The sequence below is a fragment of the Ascidiella aspersa genome, chromosome 3 (assembly GCF_963924565.1).
Source record: "Ascidiella aspersa chromosome 3, kaAscAspe10.2, whole genome shotgun sequence".
Taxonomy (NCBI): Eukaryota; Metazoa; Chordata; class Ascidiacea; order Phlebobranchia; family Ascidiidae; genus Ascidiella; species Ascidiella aspersa.
Window position 1 is genome coordinate 35089489 of NC_139449.1, and position 24103 is coordinate 35113591.

At 38.7% G+C, this 24103-nt stretch overlaps 1 protein-coding gene across 1 annotated transcript; it reads left to right on the plus strand.

Annotated features, from left to right (window-relative positions):
• The first annotated feature begins 1457 nt into the window (after nt 1–1457).
• On the plus strand, nt 1458–18874 carry LOC146162707 (dermatan-sulfate epimerase-like protein). Its single transcript, XM_083383958.1, has 14 exons — nt 1458–2130; nt 3619–3940; nt 4628–4852; nt 5229–5943; nt 7092–7264; nt 8557–8745; nt 9395–9629; nt 10191–10394; nt 11018–11125; nt 12406–12601; nt 13337–13510; nt 13915–14033; nt 15360–15647; nt 16461–18874. The coding sequence occupies exons 1-14, from the start codon at nt 1771–1773 to the stop codon at nt 16612–16614; spliced, it is 3462 nt and encodes a 1153-aa protein (XP_083240084.1). The 5' UTR covers nt 1458–1770; the 3' UTR covers nt 16615–18874.
• The last annotated feature ends 5229 nt before the right edge of the window (nt 18875–24103 follow it).

Here is a 24103-nt window from a genome sequence, read left to right on the forward strand (position 1 = left end):
ATGTTTTAATTTCCTTATTCACTCCTACACATATAGATATTCACAGGTAAGTTTATCTCCTTCAGACCGATCATTTATTTGTCATTATTAGGACCTATTTTAACTTCACTTGTTAGTTTAAAATTGTTTTTGTATATCCACTGTGATTTGTATGTTATATATTTGACATAGTAAAATCGTTTACCCATTGTCATTAGGTTTAAACGTGTACTACCAAATAAACCCTCACTATTTAGTAAGCCAGCACACCTCCAAAATACCAGGCAAACCGCCGCATTCAATGCCATATCAGAGATAGGTGTGTGTGTATTGAAACGCGCCATCCCAGATAGACCGAAAAGTAGGCGAGAGAGCAAATAAAACCGTTTCAACGCTGCTTGAAAAAAGGCTAAGCCGGCAAGTCAGTCTGCAGGGAGGCGAGAAATAGCTAGCCTCAGGTAGAAAGCTGTCTGTCTACGTTATCATTATCAGGGCAGTGTCATGCCTGATTTACCATAGACTGTTTTTTGTGAGAGAGCCTTGTATACAGCGTAAAGCGCCAGTTTTTTGCTCTGCTTAGCAATATTCTGTGGCACTGTACTGAATGTAGGAATTTCGAATTTTAAACCCACTAAAGTGCTGTTTTGGGAGATTGGTTAAGACGAGCGGCAAAAAACTGCTGTATCAAGGAATAAACCAAGTTAGTTTTTACTGAAACCTTTTGTTTTGTATGATATTAGATGAATCGTTACTTGTTAGCTAAGCATTGTACGAAAATCCCTTTTTTAACCTAACCGACTAAGTGAAACAATGCCGATAAATTACAAGGCTAAGCAGCAAATTCAAGTTATTAGGATCAGCGTTGACAGATTCATCAGCGTACGCGAGGTTATGCCCACACTTTGGCAAGTCTATTGTTGGTAGAATGTCTAATATTGGCAGCAGCAGTTCATTTAGCGCGGCTGTTATTTGAATATCTTTTGAGACGGCTGGGTTCCCTTGTGGTTAGTTAGGTCACTTAAAGCTGGCGCAATTGTCAATTGGGCATTCCAAGCAATAGACCATGGCTGAGGAAACTTTTGGCAATTTAAGTTTAAAAAAAAAACTCGGCCATTTTGCCTGAGATAAGGCTAGGTTTTGTTAGCGAACTGTTGCTTTGTATTAGAGCGAAATGAACGGCGTCCATCGTAGCAATGCATGAATTATATGAATACCGTTAGCATATTGTTCAACTAGCTTCAGCGACTGTTTAAAGTTTAAACTGTTTTAAAAGAGAGGTTTATAAGTTTAAAGTACAAAGTAACATACATTTTTCATTCATTACGCTAATTGAGTGGTTCCCAACCTTTTTTTTCTTGTGCACAATTTTAGTCGATAGTTAAATCTAATTCCCCTCTACAAATTTAGTTTGCTAAAATAATCTAATTGGAACTCGCACGGTGAACTAAGCCTTTGCTGTATTCACAGGAACTAGAAAACAAAATTGGCTGTAGCCTTAACCCATTTCAACGCTTGACGCCGTATTTGCTCAGACGATAGAGACGCGCAGCTTGAAATGAAGTGACAGTCGACAAATCTAAGCAGAAAAGGGCGAAAAAATCTTCGGACGATGACTCTTGTGCTCGAGTGAAAATTGTCTTCATTTTGTAGCACTAGAGAACTGAAAACGGACGGCAAGTAAATTTGACGATGCTTTTATTGCGATTGTGAAACTGCAGGCCGGCAAAAATACCTCCCAAGTCTAAAAGAGGTCAAAACAAACACTGGGAATCGGTTTTCGCGGCTATTACAATGCCCTGTGTTGCCAGAACGGTGTTGCTAGTCGGTGTAGCTCTAGCCTCCGGTCTAAGCCTATCAGCAACTCAAAACCACCAGTCGTTTAGCAACCTCAAGGCAGGAATACATCCAATGCTATTTTTCGGAGCAGACGATGTTCCCTCTTTGCGACAAAAAGCAGCAACTACGCACCAAAATATTGCAGAGATTTTAAGGACGGCTGGTAGGGCCCTGACCTCTGACCCCGCCCTCTATTTGCCCCCCGAATCGGCGGCGAAGTTCGCGTCAGGGTGGAATGAGGTGTACGGCAACAACATGGCAACGTTTGCAATGTACTGTGTGCTGTACCCTGAAGACGAAAAGGCCCTGGAACTGGTGAGTTTTCGTCTTGAGTTTATTCCTTAAGAAGTGGTTGATTTCGATGTTTTTTTGTTGTTTTTTCGGATTTTAATGGGTCAAGGATAATTATTATTATATTTATTACCCCTAATTTGTTTCTTCCTTGCAATTTACTTTTTGACAACTCGTTTCGTTACTGTAAAATGCAATGTGTTACGATTCTAGACCGGTGCTGACAATTTATCGCAGGTTGTTTCGTAATGCTCATCGAATCTTTCGGTCTCTAAAGGATTTTCGTACGGTCTAGACCAGGGTAACCAAACTTTAAAAAAAATATAACTTGATCTAAGATCTAAACATCGTGGGCCGGATAACTCTTAGGATTTACAATCGCCGTCCGAAAATAAAGTTTTATATAGATTTTGTTTTTCTTTACTAACTTGATAATTATCGTTAAACGAAGAATATATAAATAACTATGTCATAAAAGAAAAATATAAATAACCATGTCATAAAAGAAAAATATAAATAACCATGTCATAAAAATGTACAGAGCCTTATTAAATTGTCGTACAGCTTTAAGTTTCATCAAAAATTAGTTGTAAATTGCATATTTGAAACCGACAACATTTCATTTTTACTTCATCATCACTAAGGAAATATGCCACAGGCCGGAACGCCCGATAAATTAACCCGGCGGCCCGGATCTGGTTTGCGGGCTGTATTTAGTTGTGGTATAGTGGGCTAGACCACAGATGTTTAAATATTCAGTTCCACTTTTTATCCATTCATGTAAAAAAAACAGTAGTTACCTTAATGGCATATTTATATAGCCGTACACATTCACAAAAACGCTGTAAATTTAGAAATATAGTTGGAGCTTAAAGACAATTTTTAGTCGCCACATACAACTAAGAATCACTGGTTCTATCCATTTAAGTCCGACAAATGTGTACTTAACCGTTTGGGTGTGTTGATATGTGTAGGATTAAGTACACTTCATGTGAAGATATATATTTTGTTCAACTTTGAAAAGCCTTATCGATGCTTTCTAATGATGTAACAAACATTTTAGATTGTAATACAAAAAACAAAGGCGCACTTTTAAACTAATTTATATCTAAATTTTTACGAATTAAATGTTAGAAAGGGCGACTAGATTGTTTTCAAACCTGTACTTGCTTGCACCGTAATCCTTAATTTGATCGACTGATTCGTAGCAGTACACAGCGCATAAACCAGGGGTCGGCACCCTTTTTGCACTGCGTAGCGGTTTTCAACTGAAGTTATAGAGAGTTTAAAGATGTTAAGCAAAAGTTATCTCAACCGGGCCACTATTGAGGTCTAAGTCGTCTGACCAACTCGAATTATTCCATTAAGCACTAAGTCACCATTGAAAATGTCGCTATTAAAAATTTCTATTGTGCCCCCTTCCCTTGATGCCCCCTAAACACGTGCCTATTTTGCGTTATTCTGGTCCTGGAACTCTGGCATAAACGACAACCTGTTGCCTATTCTTTCTAGATGAAGGTCTTCATGGACCGCATGGCTTCCTACCCCGACTGGTTCGTTGCTTCAAGTCGCGACGTAGATCATGTCCCGATCGGTCATTCGCTCGCAGGCTTCGCAACAGCATTCGACTTTCTCTACAACGACTTGGAGCCCGAGAAAGTGGAAAATTACCTTGAAAGGATACGAGCCGAATGCCTCATCTTGGCCGACGCTGTGGAAAAAAATTCGGCCGGTTGGACGCGCCAGTTCATCCACAACCACGCGCCCACTAATGTACTGGCACTTCTGCTGGGAGCAATGTTGCTGGAGAAACACGAGCCTGAAGGCGGGGAAGGTAAGTGAAGTCGAAATGTTGATGATTGTGTTTTTCATTTGGCTTACGGGATTCTCACGCTTCCTATACTGCGGCCATTGCATTTTCGTAAAAGGTTAAGAGGCTACTATTGTGGCTCTATTTCTTTTAGCCATGGTTCTAATCAGGGCAGCGGAGTCGGTTTAAAATAACCAGAGTCCAACCCCAACTCCAGCCAAAAAATAAACCCGAGTCCGACTCCGGCTAAACAATGGAACCCGAGTCCGACTCCGGCCAAAAAAAAAACCCGAGTCCGAGTCCGGCCGAGTCCCAACCCGAGCTCGGCTCCGACTCTACAGTCAATATTTAACCCGTTTAAGTAACTAAATTCAAGTCGATATTCGGCAATTCACTCAAAGGCTGTCACATAATTCATTTATTTACAATACATGGTTGGAAAATATCCACCAATTTTGTAATCCCACTTTCGAATTAACAGTTTTCGACCTTATTAGTTTCGATCTGCGCATGTGAACGTAAGTTCTTGAGTTGAATAATATATAGTTCAATATATAGCCGGAACTCAGGACTCGAGAGTCGGACTCGAGTTTACTTTGTTGGCCGGGATCGGATTCCGTTTTTTAACCTGCTCAACAGCCCTGGTTTGTAGTCAAGAAACTTTGAAAAACGCCTGCAACTGCTTTTTCAAACACTCTACATTTTTTGCAGCCACCGTATGGAAAGCAAAAGCGATCAAGCATTTCGAGAAGGGGATGTTACTTCTGGCCTTCGTGGTGGACGGTACCAGTGATGAGGGGGTGGCCTACGGTTCCTACTCGTCCCGGGGGTGGAGCCAGTACGCGTTCCTGGCCCACCGGCACTTCGGGATCGACCACCGGCGCCATCCCTGGTTCCGCCAGCATTTCTGGTTCTATTACGCCACGGCGCTTCCGGGTATGACGTTTATTACTTTAAAACAGTTTTTCTTAAGCTTTAAACTGAAAACCAGATAACTTATGCAAGCTACCAGCGCAGCATGGACAAGGGTTTCTTAAATCGGTTGAAAAACACAGATTTAGAAAAATAAATTTACATGGACGATTTTGAAGTCCTTTTTAAAGAAGTGAATTAAAATACTATTACTGACCAACATTAAGGCAAAAAACTGTCACACCTCTAATCTGAAAGCCAGGTGCACCGTGGTTAAGTGTTTCTTAAATTTGGTTAAAATTTGCTGGGGGCCAAAATAAGTTAGTTACAATACTTATTGACTAGCGTTAAGATCAAATATAGTCAAACCTTTAAACTAAAAAAGATATAATTTTCACAGGTTACCAGCGCACCGTTGGTATAGCCGACTCAAACCGCAACTGGTTCTACGGCCCAGAGAGCCAACTCCACTTTCTCGACTCGTTCGTGATGCGAAACGGCTACGGAAACTGGCTAGCAGACCGCATACGACGCTCAAAGCCGGAACGAGGGCCACTGGCACGTTCAGCGGCGCAGAAATGGAGCACAACGCACACAGAGTTCATCTTCTACGACGCTGACATTAAAGCACGCGAGCCGAAGTTACCTTCAGGCGGCAAACTGCATTTGTTCAGCGATTGGGGGGTGGTTACCTACGGTGGGGGACGCGAGCAGAAAATTGGCAACACTTTTCTGTCGCTGAAGTCAGGAGCTATTCACGGCGAAGCGGTGTCGATTATAGTCGAAAAAAATATGATGCCTTCATTTGTGAAGCAGTGGAAGTCATTTAATCCCGGGCATGAGCATCCTGATCAAAACTCCTTTGTATTTTCTCCAAACGGGCGTGAATTTGTGACCGAGGCGCTTTACTCTGTAAAGATGTCGCACCTGAACAACGTATTGACCTTCTGGCCCCACCAGGAATCAAAATGCAACGCGCCCTGGGTCGGACAGGTCGGCGAGTGCCTCAAGTGGCTTGATTATCGCAGTATTCCGGTCCCTAGAGGGCGCATCGTGACCGCTACCGAGCAGCAGGGATTGGTGCATATCGGGGCGGAATCAGTCGACGCTTACAGGTGATTAAAAGGCGATTGTTTGGTATTTGCAACTTGTTAAAATATGTAATCAACCGTTAAATATGTAATCAACCGTTAAGAATATCGCATAAAGTGAATGGGGCAAAAAAAATGTTGGTGTCATAAAATTCGGGTGAAATTAAACAGCTAAGGGGTATAAAAAAGAAACAATTTTATATATTATTTTGGGTCTTCGCCGATTCGAACACTGTCATTCGTTCATATTTTTGAAGCAGTTTACTTAATTAGCTTTCATATAAAACTAAATTTTAGTTAACTCAAGTGGCATTTGCCAAATTTTTGTCCCAAAACGTTAAAAATGCCTTATTCAAACAACTCACTTTGGGATGCGACATTCTGTCCATATCTCACTTTTAAATTTTAACAATTATGACGTTTACAATACGCATTGTGTTCTTGGAATTTAAACAATGCCACCTTGTCCTGCAAAATTTAGATTTGGATACTTACAAATTCAAAAACCTTAGGACTTAGGGTAACCTTAGGACTTGGTATTCAAATCTATCATTTATTTGGAATGAAAAAAACATAATAATTTATGTTGACACAAATCCGAGTTAATATATCCACGTTAGACTAAGTAAGAAAATGTGATTTAAACTGTTTTCCTCGAGGATGCGACATTTTGTCCATATCTCACTTCTAACTTTTAACAGTTATGACGTTTACAATACGCATTGTGTTCTTGGAATGTTTGAACAATGCCACCTTGTCCTGTAAAATATGGATACTTACAAATTCTAAAACCATTGGATATTTAAATTTGGCAGATTGCGTAAAACAGTATTTTGGTCACTGGTTTAAAATCTTACCACTTTTTACAGTAACTAAACGAGTTGTCAAAACCAAAATTGCAAAGAATAAATAAATATGGGATAATAAATTAAAATAAAACTTGGCCTAACCAAACCCAAACGTTAACTCGCACTCTAACCTAAATAATGTTAGTAGTTTACACACTTGGACGAAAATTTGGTAGGATCTAAACCTGCGCAGTGTTTTGTTGTATCAAAATCTATTGATATGTAGTGCGAAAGAACATAATAATTTATTTAGACACTTATAGACTAAGTTATAGACTAAGTAAGAAAGGGCGATTTAAACAGTTTTTCTCTTGCTGTTTTCAGTCGTGATCTCGGACTCTTGAGCGTCCAGCGATCCATGGTGCTCCTACATCCGGAAGTGCTCCTAATCCTGGACAGCGTCTTCCTCAAACCCGGGAGCCAACTCCGGAAGGCAGGATCCTTCTTCCACAACATCAACCAGCCGTTCGAGGAGTTTGAGAGTCTCGGATACAAAGGTAAGACTTTATCCTGAGAAAGTATAACATACATATATAAATAGGGTAAAGTCTTTTGAGCAAAAGGTCAGGTCAAATTAGAAATCATTGTGCTTTTCTACTTCGGCCTGATGAAGAACGGTTGTGCGAAAGCTTGCCAAGAATCAATACAAGTCGTCTTTATATTTTGCCACCTGATTACCCTATTGAGAATTAGAGTCTAATTCTAATTACACAAATACAGCTTTTTACAAAAAATGGTACATATATGCACAATGTGTATTCTGAGATCAAGCCCTTCTGAAGTCGTACTGGCCAACGATAACGGCACCCATTATATAGTAAACATGACGAGCATACCGAAATCAGTCGGTGTTATCAGGATTCTAGTGCAGCAAGGCCCAGTCTAGAAAAACAACTCTGCTTTAAGGTTTGAACTTACGATCTCGGTCATACCGGGACAGTCGCTCCACCAACTGAGTTGGAGCACGTCGAGAAACGACGATAGCACAGTTGCATGCTGCATTTGCATGCTGCATTTGCATGCTGCATCTTGTTCGTGCATAAGCCTTACCTTACTTGCACTACAATCCTGATTAAGTCAGCTGATTTTAGTAGTAGCCTTCGCGAATGTACACGCCACCCGGTACATCATCAAAGTATGTCGTGATCGTTGCTTAGTTCTACTCCAGCACGGCTGATCACCAGTGTTGCTATGACTTAAATCAATGACTTGAATTAAGTCAATGACACTGTTAAATGACTTGACTTGACTTGACTTAAGTCTTTTAACCAAATTATTTGGCTTGACTTAAGTATTTTGAATAAATGACTTGATTTGGACTTAAGGTATTGTGTCAAATTACTTGTTTAAATTAAGTGTTTTCATTAAATATTTTTCTATCAAATTGGGTTGTTTATCTCAATTTTAGCACAAAAAACAATCTGATGGCTGACTGTATATTGCGGTTTTGTTGTTTTTAGTTGAGGTACTACTCATAATAATTGGACAAGTTTACAAATTCAAATAGTTAAACGTTTTATTTTTTATGTCAATGACACGACTTGCAGTGGACTTGCTCTAAATGACTTTACTGGGGCTTGTGTTGGCCATTTGATGACTTGGACTGGAACTTATTTTTTTTTTGCAAAAATACTTGCCTCGAACTTATTTTTGCAAAAGACTTGCCTCGAACTTAAGTCATTTCAAAATGACTTGTTTACAACACTGCTGATCACAGTATATATCCAATGTGGAATCAATAGCTCACTGGCTTGTCGAGTTAATATCCACCATTTAATGTTCTCTTCAGGAGCCCAGATTCGTTTCAAAGAAGGCGCCTACAAGGTCACGTGGTTTCAGCCGGGCGGTTATTCCCCCAAAGCGGAACTCCAGCAGATGGAAATCGCCAGCGAATACAAGTTCCGCACAACGCACTACGTCAACCTGACCTTTGAACTGAACCGCGATGATGTCACCAGGATCGCCTACCTGTTTTCGGGTACTTATAGTTTTTACCTCGTGTATACTCTCGCGCCTAAAATGAGTTATATGTCTGGTGTTTTTTCCGGATCCTGTGTTTTTGGAAGCTTTGTTTAAGTTTTTGCTCTTGCAGTCATCTAGTGGTATTTTTCTTAAAAAAATGAAAATGGAAAATGAAAGTTTTTTTCTAGCTTTTTTTTGTTTAGTATCAAGTTTATATTTCTTTCGTTTATCCCGTACACTAAAAAAAGTATTCCAAATCGTGGGTAAAACGTTAAGATCGTTCGGTATTCGGATTGGCACCGATACCACAATATAGTATCGAACGCGTCCTTATACTACCACTTGGCATCGGGTATTGGTTCCGATTCGATACGATCGCATTATCGGCATTTCTACTTTGACCTGATGAATCAAGGTTGTGCGAAAGCTTGTCGAGAATCGAATACGATTTGTCTTTATATAGTGCAAACCTGATAACCCTTTGTAGAATTAGACAAATACGACTATTTACAAAGATTTTTGGGCATCCCTAATTCCCAGCAGAACAATTCAGCTTTTACTGATCAGGAATTAAGGTCCACATTTATCTTGCAAGGGTCAAGGTGATTTCCACTATCACATATTCAGTGCAAATCCCTAATTCCCATATATTTTAACACGTAAAGGTCCCAGCACAACGATAAATGACGCCTCGTTCCGCGACTCTGTTGCCAGCAAAGACCTCACTCAGATATCGGTCACACTCAACGACCAGGAGTACCGCGTCAGTTTCGCTTCACTTACTTCCTCCCTGGAAGCCAGGATTAACTTTTTCGGCTTCGGCGCCTTTGCGCGCGTGCTCGGACCAAACATGGACGTCGTTTTCGGCAGGAGCGAACAATCGGTGGCTTCGTACGACCGGTGAGACTTCTTATTGCTGCGGCGAAAAAAGCTGGGCGTATTTTTTATTTCTTACGTTAATATTTAAAGCTTTTTTTTCAGTTTACATTTACAATATCTCGAAATATCCTTAAACCTTACGTTTCCTAACTCTCTTAACCAGTGACTGAAAGCATTTTGTGCCTAAATCTTGCAACAAAAACGTATTGTCAACCGGTCATTTTGAAATGACTGAGTTCCCAGTCTAGTCTTTTGTAAAATTCCTGAAGTTCAAGTCAAGTCATTTGTTAAATGACTTTAGTCAACTCACGTAGTTTAAAAATGATGACCTGAGTAAGTCAAGTCATTTGTGTAAATGACGTATGTCCAAGAAAAGTCATTTGGAGTAGAGTCTTTTGTCTAAATGACTTTATTCAAGTCAAGCAAGTTACTTGAGACCTCAGTGCACTGTAATCAAGTCTTTAAAACACTTTACAGCCTACCATTTATTTTTTTATACACAATTTAAATATTTAAAACCCAAATTCTGCACGATTCCACCCGATTTCGCTTTTCCGCAAATTACCGCTTACCACAATACAGGTGTGAAGCTCCGAATGAAGGGACCGATCTTACCTCGCTCACCCAAGCCCTGATATCTTCAAAAAGCGGAGACGACGAGATTGCCAAGCTTACAGCGACCCCGTTTGAGTTCAACCCCCTCTGGGCGTCTCTGATGGGGCTTGGGGCACTTTTTGTTTTCCTGTACTGGGCCAGAAGGCGACAGTTCGCCTTAAGCAAGGCCAGGTAAGGCTAGTTTCGTTCAATTATAAAATGGTTTGGCATTGTAACTAGAGCCTATACATGTGTAAATATTAACTAAAACACAAACTTCGCTTGGCTTTGAAGTTATGGTTCACACATGTGCGTAAAAATTTCTTTGATATTAAAAAAAAAAATTAGCCAACCCACTAAAATGTTGAAAACAGTTTTCCTTTGCTCGACGATTTTCAAATATAACCAGCGTCTTGTTTTTCTTAGACTTTTTTGTAGTTGTTTGTTATTTTGATATGTCAAAAATATCAACTAAGCATTTTTAAGAGTTTTGCGTAAACCCGAATAAATAACTGATTTGCGCTCCACCGATCGTCAGTATATCATGAAAAACAAATAACAGACGACCAGGCACTAACGCAGTACTTTACACAACTACTGTATGTGCAAATTAAAACAATGTATTTCCAACAAGTTAAAATTTTGTAAAAAACTATATTGCTAGGTCAAATTTTGTCAAAATGTTATTTCATAGGTCAAAATTTTTCATTTTTACGTCCAACAATAATCGCCCTACTTATTATTAGTTCATTCTTAATTGCACTTAGGCTACGTATATCGACTTTTTAATTCACCACTTTTTGCCGTATAAACAGGTTGCTGTGGCGCTGGACAATATTTCTTGGAGTTGTTTGGCTGGTTGCCTCCTACAAGTTTTTCCTCCCGGATAATCGCACAAGTTCGTGCACAATCCCCAACTCTATGTAAGTTCGACATTCATTGCAAGTAAAATGATAATGCACAGTACTGTATCACGTATCGCTATACCTTTAAATTAACAAGCATGAGATTATTAACAAAAATAGCTAAGTACCATTACGAGCTTTTATTAAACACAAACGGCTAACCCTATTTCCTTAAAAAGAGACTTTAAACTATACTATATGTAAAACCAATACAGTTACTTTAGCCTTAAGGCAGTGCTTTTCAAATTTTACAATTTCCATCCGCACTTTATTTGGGGGGAAATTTCCATCCGCACGAAACAAGCACAGTACGTTTGCAACCTTTAGTTTTATTTGTGAAATAACAATGAAAGGTTTGTGCATTATAACCGTGTGCCTAAGCCTTGACCGATATAAAGTAGGTAGGTTAAGCTGCAATGAACCACTTTACGAGGCTATATTACTGTAGGCCTAGCTGTAACGCATAAATGGGCGCAACATCATATTTAGTACTATATTGCACATAATAAAAAATAATAACATGCACTATTTTCATCCGCACATTCATCCGCACGACGTTAGTCATCCGCATTACAATTAATTTCCTCCGCACAAGTGCGTACCATCTCACGGGTTGAAAAGCACTGCCTTAAGGTATCAACTTTTTCGTTCGAACTAATTTCTAATTTTGTTCTCAATAAATCTAGATGTTCACAACTTTTCTATACGCTGCACTTCATTTAGCTTTATTTATTATAGTGTAGTGGCATCGCATAACGCAAATGTACATCCTACATTGGGATTCGCCTGACATCAACTGGTCCTGAAATTTGAAAATCCAGCGCGGCTTCATGATTTGAGGATATTTTATCGGGGACTCGCAAGCATATGTAGAAAAAGTTTGCGCCAAAAGCCAAGCATGACACTGACCAAATCAATTGCCCCTACTTCTTTTATAGGGTGGGATACCTAATCGCATTTTCGTATACTCTCCCCCTGAAATTCTCTGGACCACAGGAAAACGTTGCCTTTTTGGCTTTGCTATTCACCTCAAACTACATTACAGATCCGCGCATAGTATAAATTAAATATACATGTAATTATTTGGCAAGAAAGTTAAGTTTAGCTAGTTAGTTAGCTTTTTTTGGTCTGGGCAATATATATACATATATATATATATATATATATATATGTGCGCTGTAGGGCGCATCCACTATAAGTCTGTGAATTCGGTGTGATTTGAAAACGCTAGCAATCGTGTAGGAAAGAAGGCGGTTGCGAGAAAACTAAAACAAACCCTTCAGCGTTGTTTTTTTCAGCGAGACGTTTTTCGCTGCTGAGCCCTCAACCGCCATCGTAACTTCTCTTCCCGGGTCCGGCTCCAACCTTCTCGGCTACGTATTCAGGAACTCCAGCGACTACATTTACGTCAGCAGCGATGACGTCACCTTGCCGTCATCGGAGTATGACGTCACGAGCTACGACGCGTGCTACTGGCCGACCACTGGCAAGGAGGTAAACGAAAAATGTGATTCTATATTTAGTTTTGGTCAGTGGTGTAAGTAAGAACAGTCAGGAACTTCGTTTCAGTAAAGTATTTGCTGCATACCAGTGAAAAAATGTTTAAATTTCACAAAAATGTTCTTTTTTACCGGACCTTTTCGCCTAATCCCCGAATGTATTTCAACAACGATTTGAGAGGCATATTTGTGCACTCCGTTGAACCTAAGGTTATATGTTTTGTATGTTATGACGTAACTTTATGAAGTAAGAGTTTTGACGTAACTTAGTGACGTAACCGTTATGACGTTACTTAGTGACGATCCATGCGTTCCGGTAGGAAAATCCTTCTTTTTTACCTCTGGTTTTGGGGCCAAATTATTGGCGAAGATGCGCGCAAGTTAAAATAACAATAAACAAACACGGTGGACTTTGACAGTGAATAGCGATTTAATAACAGCATACTTATGTAAGTAGGAAATCAAATCTTTGTTAAACACTGCTTAAAAGATTTACATGGATAAAAACAATGTGTTAAAGCGATAATAGGATACCAATCTTTGATATAAACACTGCTAAAAACGCTTACACGGAGAAAAGTAATGCGTGTTAACACAAGCTGACTAAAACATTAAAACTTAACCCTGATGTAAGTCCAGGATCCAATCTTTTTGCTGAACACTCGTCTTACAGTGTCAACTGTAATGCGTGTTAATCTGACAAAATTATTTAAGCGTAATCATGATACAGGCCCAGCGTACATTTGCCGATTGGTTCTCAATGATGGTGGTCGAGCCTCAGCTTTTCCTTGACAACCTTAAGGGCGCAACCAAGGTGGTCGCTGCAATCCTCCGCAAGTTTAAGATGCTCAGTGGCCACACAAAGTTCGCACTCGACCTTAGAGGGGGATTTTGGAACACTAAGGTACGCAAAAGTTTGAATAGAGTGGTGCAAGTGTTTTAAGCCTTTGAGCAGTCTTGTAATGACTTATGTCATTGACTTGACTTAAGTGCATTTAAGTCACCGTTTTCAAATGAATTGAATTGACTTGAGTACCTTGGATAAAGACTAGACTTGGATCTAAGTCATTTTGTCAAAGACTTGGGATAAATATATGTGTTTTTCATCAAAATTGATCTCTAGTTTTGCACATTTAAAGCTTTTATTGCTGTATATTGCGTTTGTGTTATTCTTTATTTGACTTGTTGCTCATAATCGGACGAGTTCCAATTTTAATGGTTTAACAGTTTACTTTTGTTTTATGTCATTGAATTGACTTGAAATTGACTTGAAAAACGCCAAACTTGAACCCCAACCTTCCCACACAGACCGCCTGGATCCACAAGCAGAATCCAAATGACGTCAGGTTCATCGTCGTGGTCCGCGACCCACGTGACTGGGTGTACTCACTGGTGCGTGACGATCTGAGGCCTGAAAAGAAGGCTGTGTGAGTGAATCGCCCTTCGACGAAAAATTTACCTTTTTCGTGTTTCTATTAAGTTAACTATAGGCAAGGTTACCATTCGTCGCTTATTTCTAGGATTGTGCTTATTTTAAAATGCAGTGTCTTAGCACACTGCTCGTTAACCGGGTATACTGTACAGTGTACACCGGATCCGAGCTAGGGTTGAGAACTGACAAAAGGTATAAAGATTAAGTAAAGTTAGCGCATGTAAAACTGTAACAAAATATATTTTTGATTCGTCTTGACATCTTTTTGAATGCTATGGAGAAGGCCCGTATTTTCGGCAAGATATAAGATCTATATAAAAACAATGGCAATTCAATATATCAACTGTTGTTACTAGACATAATATTAATCAAAAACAGATCCTCTGGCAATTCTAATTGTTAAGTATAATGGCAACGTACCTCCTTATTATTTAAAAAAAAACGCCCGGCTTTTTTCAATAATAAGGAAGTACGTTGCCATTAGACTTTAAAAATTAAAAAATCTAGTTGAGCTGTTTTTGAATAATGGGTGTTAAACTTTGTACTTTTGCAACTTCAGAAACAAAATGACTTAAACAAACTCCAGTTGCAGTGCGTAAAAGTACTAATTTATATATAAAAGTAATTTACGTGTAAAAACGTTACGTTTAATTTTCTCGCTTTTTAACAATGCTCACTTAAATTCCTCGGTTTGAAGTTTTTTTAATTAGGTCATCTAACTCCAAACAAGTTTCATTTTTAAGAACTTTTGCTCAGAAACACTGTGCACAAATCTGCAGTATAGCTTGATATTGAATCTAAAAGCCAAAAAGGTTGAGTAAACCGACATCATTTTGATAAAGATTTTTTTGTTTGATAAAATTTTGATATGCACTGATACACCATCATCAGTTAACGTTTGCTGCTGCACCAAAGCTACCTTTATTACGCCTCTCATATTTAACTAAATTACCTTAATCCCGCCGTTTCACTCAAAAATCCATTTCAATCTGTATTAACTCTAATTAATCAGTTGATAGCAATTCAACATTTTAACATTATTATTTGTTCTGAGGTTGTTATTAGTTAAGCCTCGTTTAGATTTATACAAACTCTCTTAACCTAATTATTATGGTTAAATGATGGGCGCTGGTCTAGAATTCTACAAATTTTTCGGTACAGGAACAAAACCAAAGTTGAAATTGCAAAGTGGGAGAATAGTTTAATAGTCGTTTACACACCCGGACCCAAACGCTAACCCAAATAACATGCGTTGGTTTAATAATTATTTAAATCCATGGTAGGCTTCTTGTTCAGCGTTAATTTATGCTTTTTATAACAGTCAGGAATCGATGTTATCAAACCTGCTGCACTCTAGCGCCACCGCGTGCCAGGAACCGCTCTGGCTCCCCTGGGAATTTCGGGGCCTGGCCGAGGGGCCGCCCCGAGACCGGGTGGAACACCTGGCCCGCTTGTGGGCGGCAGACGTGGCGGCCAGCGTCCGACTGGGCCGGTCCCTGCAGGTTGTGAGGTTTGAAGACTTGGTCAGAAAACCTGCTTTTGTGGCTGGTGAGGTTATGAAGAGACTCGGAACCACGATTTCAGCGCCGCAGATTAACGCACTTGAGAGGTGATGGGGGTGTTCTTTAAGTCTTTTGGATAAAAATGATTTGACTTGAATGAAGTATTTTAGTAACATGATCTGACTTAAGTCATTCAGACAAATGAATTGACTTGAGTTATTGACTTTGCTTAAGTCATGTAGACAAATGACTTGACCTGGCTTCAGTTACTTTGAAAATTACTTGACTGGTATTTAAGTTTTTAAATGACTTGTTTACAACATTGCCAAAATATTGCAGTGCCATATACTGTGTTACATGGCTTGCTTTAAATTCAACTCAATTGTTTGTGAATAACTTATCCTAAGTCGTTTGGAACAATACCTTAACTTTGAAATTGCGTTTGAACGCGTTTGAAGGACAGTTGGGCATTCTAAAATGAGACATACAAGACCTAGTGGTGTATGCTTTGTTTTCATTAACTTGACTTATACTGCCGCCATCCCTTTGCTTACCGGTACTGTCATTGCCTCTTGTCGGTAATTTGTATTTACTGGCCGTGTATTCTCGGTTGGCAGTTTGTTATTTCGGTTGGCAGTTTGTAATTTCGGTTGACAGTTTTGTTCGCACAAAACGAGTTACCACAAAACTATAATCAAAATTTTGCTAAACCGAAAATGAGCCTATCTTGCTTGAACCTATAACGAAAACTTTTGCAATCAGGAGTCGCGTTTTGCACGAAAAAATAAAAAAGAAAAAGAAAAATTTTCTTTAAAAAGAAAAAAATTATTTTTCTCAAAAAAAAAAAAAAAATAATAATAATAATTAAACGTAAATAAAATCTTGTCAAATCATAAAAAAAACATTTTTGCTTCAACCAGGGCTGTACGCAGTGAGCACTACAACCTCCGTCACGGTCCAGTGATTTCAGAAGCGTCGCTTAGCGACTGGCGACGCGGAATGACGGAAGACGATATTTCCACGGTTGAGCGAATTTGCGGGCCGGTTATGGATCAGTTCCTCTACGAAAGATGATGACGTCACGCTTGTGGTGATGACGTCATATCGCTATTTTTCTGGCGGAGGGAAAATGCGACTAGTCAAAGCATCTCGACTCGGACGGTTTAAGAGATGGCGGGTTTTGTTTGGAGGGGTATCGACAAATGGATGCATCTAAGCAGATTTTGACACATTATCTTTGTTTAAATCACCTGGTTTGAAAAAGAAACAATTTTGCTTAAAAAAACCTATTAGCAAAAAAACGCTATAGTCCATTGGAGACGCTATTAGATATCCAGTTATATGGAAATGTAACGTATTTTGAACATATTCCACCATATGCTATTTCACCTTTACAATATACAGTTTGCGCTTATTAGTTTCACAATTTGGTGCTGCGCATGCGCATGTCGGAATCGGGATTCTGGTAGTCTTACGTGGTTTTACCGGAGTGCCGAGTCCGACATGCGCATGCCTAGTTTGCGCATGTAAGTCGTAAAGCTGAAATAACACATAGTTGAGCCGTTGCATCTTACAGTTTTTGGCTTTATCGGTTTCATATCTGGTTCTGCGGACATCGGACTCTGGCCTTGGAATGGCGTATGTAGTCTTACTCGAGTCCTGACTACAAAAAAGAAAGAAAATTCGACTGCGACTTCGCAGCTCTAACTTGCGCCTTGTACCACCTGGTTTCTAACGAAACATTTTCGATCATATTTGTGTAATCTATTTTGGCTTTAGTGCTGTCTTTCTTGTACGGAAATCCCTTATTGCGGCTTAGTGATTCCAACTATTTCTCGGTATTTTCTAGTCTTTTATAATGATAAGTAAGTATAAGATTGCAGTTACGCACTTGTTTATGATTGCTTCCATATGAGTTGCTTCCATTTCATTAAATGTGACTTTGTAAACATAACAAAGGTATCAAAAAAATTGTACCTGATACTAACACTTTTTTTATCATAGCCGTACTTACTTAACTCTTACCCGGAAATCAGGTGGCACTGCTTGGAGAATCAGGTGGCACTGTTTTGAACTTAATGTGCAAGTATTGGCGCATGGTTGTTTCTCGACTCGCTCCTCTCTGAGCCTGCATAGCTCAGTTGGTAGAACGACGGTCCCGGCTTGACCGGGGGTCGTGAGTTCGAACCTCACTGCAGGCCAGTTGTTTTTCTGGCTTGCTCTGCTTGCATCATTGATCGACAGATTCGGTGAGTCTGCGACGGCTTTTCGGTGTACTATTGATACGGAAGCCGTAATCGTTGGTCATAAAGCAACTTCCGAGGGGCTAGATCACAGATGTTATTAAACACATATGTTTGTGTGTGTCTTTCATTGTTTTGAACTTGTGTTGTTGTATTGTCTGTTGATATAATCATGTTTCTTTTGCTTTCATATAATCATGTTTCATCAGATCAAATTCAGAATGCGAATTATTTTGCATGCTTCTTACTTTGACCTGATAATGCACGGTTGTGCGAAAGCTTTTTTTTTTCTGAAAATTTCTGGAAATGGCGCCTCGGCTGCAAGTTTTTAATTTGATTGATTATTTCCGATTGTAATGCTATACCTTGGGTTTTGTGGGCTACAAAATTATCGTACCACAATATTTTTATTCCCATTACTGTGGATCTCCAAATCTAAAACAAAACTTTGAACATGTAAAACTATAGGCGTAACAACTACCTTCAAATCACGCTAGGAATTGATAAGCTGTGGCTGAGAGGGTGCGTTTTGAAGCAGACGAAACATTTTTATGCCAAATACGTTGCGAAACAGCACTGAAAACATGGACCACGTTTTTTGTGGTTTTTCTTTGTTTTTTGTTGCTGCTTTTTGGCATCTCTACATTCGCATAAAGTACTAAGATCGTATCTTAAAACAAAAGAAAAAAGTCTTAAAGTTGACAAAAATAAACCCCCAAAAAATCAACTGGTGTTACCATTACCGCTAGGTGGCAACAACGATGCAAAATATTCTTTATAAGAATGTAATATTATGAACTACCTATATTTGTGGCGTTTCTAGATTCTTTATTATTGCTTTAAATCTATGTATTTTGTTAAACTAAAGACTTCTACTTCTTGGCGATTATCCTGTTTTAACGCTAAAAAGACATCTGTTTCCATTTTAAAAGTTTACTCATAATACACGATTTTGGCTTGCAGACTTTTTAGTTTTTCCATAAATTGTGTTCACTCCTGTCTCGTTAATCGCTTTCAAGTTGATTGTTTTATTTATGTTACGTTTTACCGTCACTCCAATCATTATTATCGTAAATTAATAGAAATTAAATTTCAACAAAAGGTCTGTGGTTTATTTGGTAGGGTTGCAAAACCTGGTTCAGTGACATTTAAACAACATCAATAATGCAATGAACTCTTCATGCTTTGTCAAGGTCAGGGTGATTTTTAAGTTTAAAATTATAAAAAAATTAACCGCTTTCCAAAAAAATAAAAAAAAATGTTTAGGAAAGTATACGCGTTACCTAAAACTGATAATATTTAAGACGGAAAAGGGTTTTTAACCTTAACTATAAAATACATCCGTCACTTTCGTTGACGCGATGTTTCTACAAAGCTTTTAAAATTATATCGATCTTATATTAGGGTTGTCCAAAAATATCGATCGGAGCCGATATCCGATGCGGAGTTGAAATATCGCAACTCGTCAGTAAACCAAATTTTGGCTAAACAACCTGAATTTTTTTTTGGTTTATTTGACTATAGTAATGACGTCATTTGGCATCGGAACAGATCACGAAAATTTTAGTCCAAAAATATTCAGCATCGCTATCGGAACAACATATCAAAGATCGTACATCCCTTCATCACTTGTTTACATAAATCGAAAACAACTTCTGTAAACATTGTCAATAAAATTGGATTAAAAATTATGGCGTGGCAGGTTTTATTCCTACAAAAAAAACTAATCATTGACTAAAGAGGCGTCGTATAGTAATGTCGCCGCCAATCGGATAGGAAGCGTATTAGCGTAAACCATGTAAACACACACACAAATATTTGTGAAACGGATTTGCGAAATATTTTCAAAATGCATGTGTAAACAGGCGCTGAAAGGAACGTTTAATGAGCTGCACCAAACTTAATCTTTTCCGACGAAATTAGATGAATGTGCAGAGGGTTTGGGCTGTGACTCAAATGGCACGACGTAAGGTCGTTCGAGTTTGAAGTATAACGTGTTTTGAGTGTTTCTGAGTTGCAGGGAGATTTCCATCGCTTATTATTAGCGGCGAAAATAATGAAGTTTAATAAATATGCTGTTGTATACCAAGCATATTTCTTGTTTTTTCGACGTTTCGGCAACCTATCCAGGATGTCTCCATCCGATGATGTTTATAAAAAAAAAACTCTTTCGCCCAGCTAATAAGTCGCCTTCTTTAGGGCGAATGACGTCGAACGCTCGTAGTACAATGTATGGCATTACCACTCTACAGCCTGCATTTCACCCATTTACGAAACTAAAATACGGTGATAATAAATTGCAAAGCCAAAAAGGTCGAGTCGACATCATCTTGATTAAGACGTTTCGATACGAGCTTGTATCATCTTCAGTTAATGTGGTGATACAAGCTCGTATCGAAACGTCTTAAAGATGATGTCGATCTACCCGACCTTTTTGGTTTTGCAATTTATTATCAAGCTACATTACAGATCCGTGCATAGTGTACCTAAAATACGGTGAATGTTAAACACTCCACACATAGGGTTGATATTCAACTCATCCATCCACAATAGGTGTTTGGAAATATCCCAACATAGCTTTTCCACCTTTACAATCTACACTTTGCGAACTTTATGGTTCCTAACTGCTACTGCGCATGCGTACGTCGCACCCGAGTAGTTTTACGCAGTCGTACCCGAGTTCCGAGTCCGACCCTGACCGCCAGAAACGTGTTAAATGCCTAAATTTTGTTGTGCCGTAACTGTATAAATGAAAGATTAGTTAGAAAAGCAACATAATTTTAAAATACTTCAGACAATAATAACATTCTTTTTTTCAATTTTTTTATTTTCTTTGCGTTTTTTATTCAAAAGAGGCAAAACTGAAATCCAACGCATAACTGGGCACAAATCTAACGAAGAGCCCAGTTTTTTTTAAGGTTGCTTGTTTATGGCGATTTGTGACGTCATCACTGAATTTTCTTTATACGTTTTAGTAAGAATTGTTTCTTTATCTTTTCTAAGAGAAAATTATTCTACTTGCCCTTTTATGCCGAAATCAGTTATGCCCAAATGTATTAAATTGCAAGTGAGATATTAACCAATAGAAGAAAAATTGGCCGCTTTATGTTAAATTGCAAGTCAATAGATGCCAGAAAAGCAGTGCGTCTTAATTCGAGTATAAAAAAAGACATGTCGCCAGCAAAAATGAGCCCAAATTGTTTTGAGCCTTTTAATTGCAGCAGCAGCAGCAGTCGTAACAGCAGCGTTAATAGCTTGTCGTGAATCAGAGGCGCCACGATCTTGTGGTATTACGCAATCTGCGGACGCCGGAGAGAGATTCCCAGCGACGAACCAAATAGCGAAAACAGCTAAATCCGGTAATCCGGCGAGCGAGCCAATCTGACCTTTTCGTTGACACCGACGCCGACATTTCTGGCCGAAACGTCTCGCGTTTTTTCTCGGCTGGCGTCAGCCTGTTTAGGCTTTCGAATTGAGACGCTTTGTCGCATTAAATCGCTTTATAGGAAGCCCGGTTTCTCGTTTAATTTTGGGGAGTTTTTGGCTCTCTGGCTATGGGTTTTTTCAAAAAACGTCCTGCCCTGTATCATTCGTTTTAGGTAATTGTAATGTACGTGACTTTTGGCACTTTTTTTTCCTCTTTAAAAACAGAATTTTGATTTAAAACATCTATAGTGATCTTTACCCAATCTTACAGCTTTATCAAAAGTAACCGTTTTTAAAACATGCTTTATGTGTTTTTTTTTCTCCTTGTTTTAATGACTTTCCAACATTTTCAAACACTCGGCCGAGTTTGCATTACCGCTTCAATAAATATCGAGTTTGTTTTTAACAAAGAGCTCTGTTTTGTTTATTATCAAGCCAGTTTGTAGGATTTTCCGCTCCAATTTACCCCTTTTTTATTTGTTAGTTTCTTTTACCCTGTTTTCTACTAATTTCGTTAGTATTTTATATGAACCGAACGAAAGTACGTCTTCGTCAAAAATGACTATTGTAAAAACGGTATTATAAATCACCTGAAAGAAAAAGAAATTTACCTTAATTTACCTTGTAAATTTATTAAGGGTAAGAATGGTGAAACCTCAAAGAATGCGCGAAAAATAAACTCGGCCGATTAAAAAAACAGAAAAGACGAAAAATCGTGAGAATCGAAAAGAAAGAAAAAAAAATGGTAAGAATGGTCTATATTTTCTAAATTAAAAAAAGGATTAAAAATCATCAAGAAAAATTTAGTATGCAATATTACTAAAATCAGAAAAAACACTTGATCCAAAAGTTTTACTAACAAATTCGGGTCGCGCAAGCAAATTTTAATGGCAAAAAATGTGGCTAAGCGCGAACCACGGTTTAAAAAACGAAGGCGCCACGTAATCTTCTTAATATTTCCTCTGCTTCTTGTAAGCGAAAGGCGCAGAAAAACAAGATAAAAAAAACAGAACAACACAAAGAGAAGGAGATTGATATGTCCTCTTAACAGATTTAATAGCGATGTCATAACAAGGCCTACTGTCGCTGCCAAGGTGTTTAAGCGGGCGCCAAATTTAAGTGTCGCCGGTTCCATAGGCGCCGGCTTTATGTGGCAGAGGGCGCCGTCGGGATGGGGCCATGACGGCCTCGGCAGACCTGGCCTTTAGGGCCATGAGGCCCATTTCTCATCACCGCAGTCAAATCGCAAACAATTAAGTGTCGAGGTTGTTACGAGCAGAGAAAACAGACGCAAGCGCGCGCGTGGCAGACGTTTTTCTGACACCTCTCAAGCGCAAAACAAGCTTTTCTTGCAGCAGTTCAGTGCTTAACGTTGGCCAAATCATGCAATGAATTTCAAAACCCATACAGAAGTGTATTGGTGGCATTTTGTAGGCGTTTCGAATAATATTTTTTTAATTTTCAAAGATATTCGACACCTTTACAAAATGCTACCTGCTTTTGTATGGGCTTTGATATTCATTCTACGTCGAACTAACACCTTCAACCTTTATCATATCGTTTGTTTGAATCGTTCGCAAAATGCTCCCTACTTCTGTGTAAGCTTTTACATTCTACGGCGATGTACAACCTTCAACCATTATGCCCCGAATATTGGCGAAATCGTTTCTTGAACATATAAAAACATGCGACTGCCCGAGCAATTCCATAATTTAAAAATTAAAAATATAAAAAAAATAAAAATCAAATCTTGTAGTTTTCTTTGGGACATCCTTAATTTATAAAAACCCTATTCATAGATTTATAACAATGCGAACTTACTAATCACAAGATGATGTCATAGAAAAGTCAAGTTGTTTATTCCAATTTACAACTTGGCCGCGTACGACAGTTATGATATGTTATGTCATTGGTGAATAAATAGCCGGCCAATTCGTCATAGACCGCTACTAATTGTAAATATAATAAATCTGATGCTGCAAACCCGTCCCCACAATCAAATTGTCCTTTAAGTATCAACGCTGGGTAATATTCTGCAAAAATAAAACTTGTGCTTTTCTAACTGGTTACAGTGGGAATTAGCAATCAGCATGAATACATATCAAGATAGAGTTCAAAATTTGTTTTGGTGTTGTTAAACTGATACACACTTGTTCCCTACATCTCATATTTCATTTAAGTTGTCTTAAATTGAACAAAAGATAACAGAGTTACTGTGGTGCTATGTTCCCTCTACGAAATTTCCCACCAAGTAAATGTTTGTTTTCATTGAATGTGGATACTTCAAAAACAGGGTTGAAAGCTGAGTCCTGAATAAATTATAATGTTTCGTAATTGGTGAAGAATTTGAACAAAACTGAACAAGCTACAAATCAATTTGCATTGCTTCACCTTGCCTAGGTGTTTTTACAATGTTCATATGCTCTCTCCGGTTGGATAGCATGTTCCTTATTTTCTCTCTGAGAGACAACACTGCAGTGTGGCGTCATAGAGCTGTTGTTGTTGTGTAACAAACGGCGTCTCGCGCTCCGCAAGTTACGCCTTTGCTCGGATGTGGCGAAAACCTTTCTTCCAGCCAGACGAAAAACATCGAATTGTTATTTCACATGACTGTGTATAACCACTGTATAGGCCTTTCATGGCAGGCGCGGATCTAGGATTTTTGTACTGTTTGGGGGCTTAGATTTTTTTTCAGCGAAGACGCCACGAAGTTACGTCGTACCGTGAAGTTACAAAGTGATGTAAAACGTGACGTCATATAGCAGTAACCTTAAGAACACCACACACTTCGTTTATTTTGTTAAAGTCAGAGAAGTATTACCGGTACTTTCAATACAAAAGCTGCATTACAAAGATGTTGTTGATTTTCGCAAAGCAAAAAAAACACCTTTATA